This window comes from Lolium perenne, chromosome 1 (genome assembly GCF_019359855.2).
Source record: "Lolium perenne isolate Kyuss_39 chromosome 1, Kyuss_2.0, whole genome shotgun sequence".
Classification (NCBI taxonomy): domain Eukaryota; kingdom Viridiplantae; phylum Streptophyta; class Magnoliopsida; order Poales; family Poaceae; genus Lolium; species Lolium perenne.
Genome location: NC_067244.2, coordinates 166,279,377 through 166,281,740, shown reverse-complemented (window position 1 = coordinate 166,281,740; position 2,364 = coordinate 166,279,377). Strand labels below are relative to the sequence as shown.

At 50.7% G+C, this 2,364-nt stretch overlaps 1 protein-coding gene across 1 annotated transcript; it reads right to left on the bottom strand.

Moving 5' to 3' along the window:
* Window positions 1-1,008: 1,008 nt before the first annotated feature.
* Window positions 1,009-2,164, bottom strand: LOC127311599 (NAC domain-containing protein 67). Its single transcript, XM_051342046.2, has one exon. It carries the CDS (start codon window positions 2,060-2,062, stop codon window positions 1,211-1,213), a length of 852 nt encoding a protein of 283 aa, XP_051198006.1. The 5' UTR covers window positions 2,063-2,164; the 3' UTR covers window positions 1,009-1,210.
* Window positions 2,165-2,364: the final 200 nt, after the last annotated feature.

The following is a 2,364-nucleotide window of genomic DNA, read 5'->3' as shown; positions in this document are numbered from 1 at the left end:
GTACTCGAGCATCACTGCGTGATCCTGAAATTTTAGACAAATTGGATAGATGGATGACCCTCTGCAACTTAGTTTATATTTATACGGAGTGAGCCAACCGCAATTAGCACCGGCGCACGACGCTGATTGGCCACGATCTCTATTTTTCTTTATTTTCTCTCATATTTTTGATTATGATTAGTTTTTCCAAACTAGAACACTAAAATTAACTGCTACATACACAAGCAGGTTCAATGAAATTGGAGAACCAATAAACACTTTTAGTTCCACGCCACGTGGCTGGGCTGACTACAGTCGTGGAATTGTTCCCCGAGAGCATGGTATGTTGATAGATTTTTCTCTGCACAATTGTGAGATATGTTATTGTCAATTTCTAGAATTATTTTCAATGTTTTTGATAATTTCTAAAAATGCTTTTTAGTTTTTTAAAGTGCCGGAGCTCGGGAGACAAACACATTTTCGGATACGTTTTCCAAAAAACTGTGTTTCCAGAAACGCTCGCGCGAGCTGTGCGGTGGCTGTCGTTGCTTGATGTTGGCCGACGGCCAAACGGCCCAATTAACCAGCAATAAACCAATCGAGGCTATTCACGGAACAAATCATCGCTATGGCTCACGTTAAGCGTAGATAGTTTGTGTGGATAGTCCCACCTCGCTTCTGTTTCGCACAACTCGCTTCAATTTCGTTTCCTTTTGTTCGGATTGCTTCCAGAATCTGAAGGGGAAAGAGCCAGGTGGTTGAGCCTGGTTTTGGTTTAGCTGAACCATTTTTCTTTTCATAGATAATAGTACAATATAAAAGAGGAACGATTTAAATTTAGCACTGAAAACAACAAGCTTTGCCTTCATAACATTATTAGTAGGGATTTATTTTAAAAGAAGATCAAACCGGAAAATATGTGGCATGTTCTCTAGAGTAATTTGCAGCATTTTATTTAGATTAGATTGACGCAAATATTAATATATATTTAAAATAGATGTTACATTTCCAAATACACTGGATAATAGATTGGTTATGTAAACGATATATTCTATTTGTTTTGATGACACACATATATAAATATATGAAACATACTTATTTGATTTAATACTGACACCGTAGCAACGCACGGGTTTTGTGCTAGTCCTATCTAAAGTTAAGGCATAAAAATAGTCTGAACTACTCTATCTACAGTTACGCCGCACCGCGCACGTGGGTGAGAGCGGAGAGTTCAGAAGAATGGGGTGAGGTCCTGCTCCATCTTCATCGCGGCCACCGGCGACAGGAAGGAGGCGTAGGAGTCGTCCCAGGGAAGCTGCAGATCGTCGAGGTTGATCCCCATGAGCCAGTCGTTGTCCAGCTCCTGCACCTCCTCCTTGGGCAGTATGGTGTCTGTCGTCCCCATTATCCCCTGTAATGCCGGCAGCGAGTCCTCCAGCTCCGGGAAGGGGTCGTTGTCGATCTCCGACTCAGGCGTCCGCGTCTCCCCGCACGAGGCTGATTGTGACGCCTCCGCAGCCATGGCCGCCTTGTCCTGCTGCATCTTCTCCCACTCGTTCTTCTTGTTGTAGAGGCGGCAGAGCACCCAGTCGTCGAGCCTGAGCGTGCCGTCATTGCTCTTCTTCTTCTTGGCAGCGGCGGAGGAGGATGCGTCGGCGAGGCGGTACTCGTGCATGATCCAGTCCGTCTTGACCCCTCGCGGCGGCTTGCCGTGGTAGAAGACGAGCGCCTTCTTGATCCCGACGGTCCTCCCGGCATGCACGACGGGCTTGTCGGCGCCGGTGGCCTTCCAGTAGCCGGCCCCAGCGGCCCTGTTGGGCCTGGAGCCGTTGGGGTACTTGCGGTCCCGCGGCGTGAAGAAGTACCACTCCCGGGCGCCGAAGAGCGCCCTCTCCGGGAGCTCCCACGGGCTGAACCGGTAGAGGTCGAGCTCGGCGATGATGGACACCGGCGCGGCGCGGCCGGCGGCGCGCGCGCAGAGGTAGTGCGCCACCAGCTCCTCGTCCGTCGGGTGGAACCGGAACCCCGGCGGCAGGTTCAGCTCTGCCTCCGCGTCCCGCCGCGCTGCCGCCGCCATCACCATTGCTAGCTAAGCTAATTTCTGCTTCTCTGTCGATGGGATTCTTTCTCCGGGCGTCTGCTGGTGAGCTGTGTGTTGGCGAGTGTTGAAGTGGAAAATGGTGTGTGCGGGGAGATAAATAGGGAGGACCGGACGCCGGAGGCGGAGAAGCTTCGTGAGAAAGAAGAGTCAAAAGGTAGCTGGGGTCGGCGGCTATGAGAGTCGAGAAGGCGTCGCGATGGGTGGTCGCGCGGCTACCGACCCTTGTAGCCGTCGATCGGCTTTTCCTGCGTCAACAGATGACGTTGGATCTGAGAGAGCACGTG

Bases quoted from the DNA above. Each gene is read 5' to 3' on its own strand.
- LOC127311599 (XM_051342046.2), bottom strand. From the start codon at position 2,062: ATGGTGATGGCGGCGGCAGCGCGGCGGGACGCGGAGGCAGAGCTGAAC.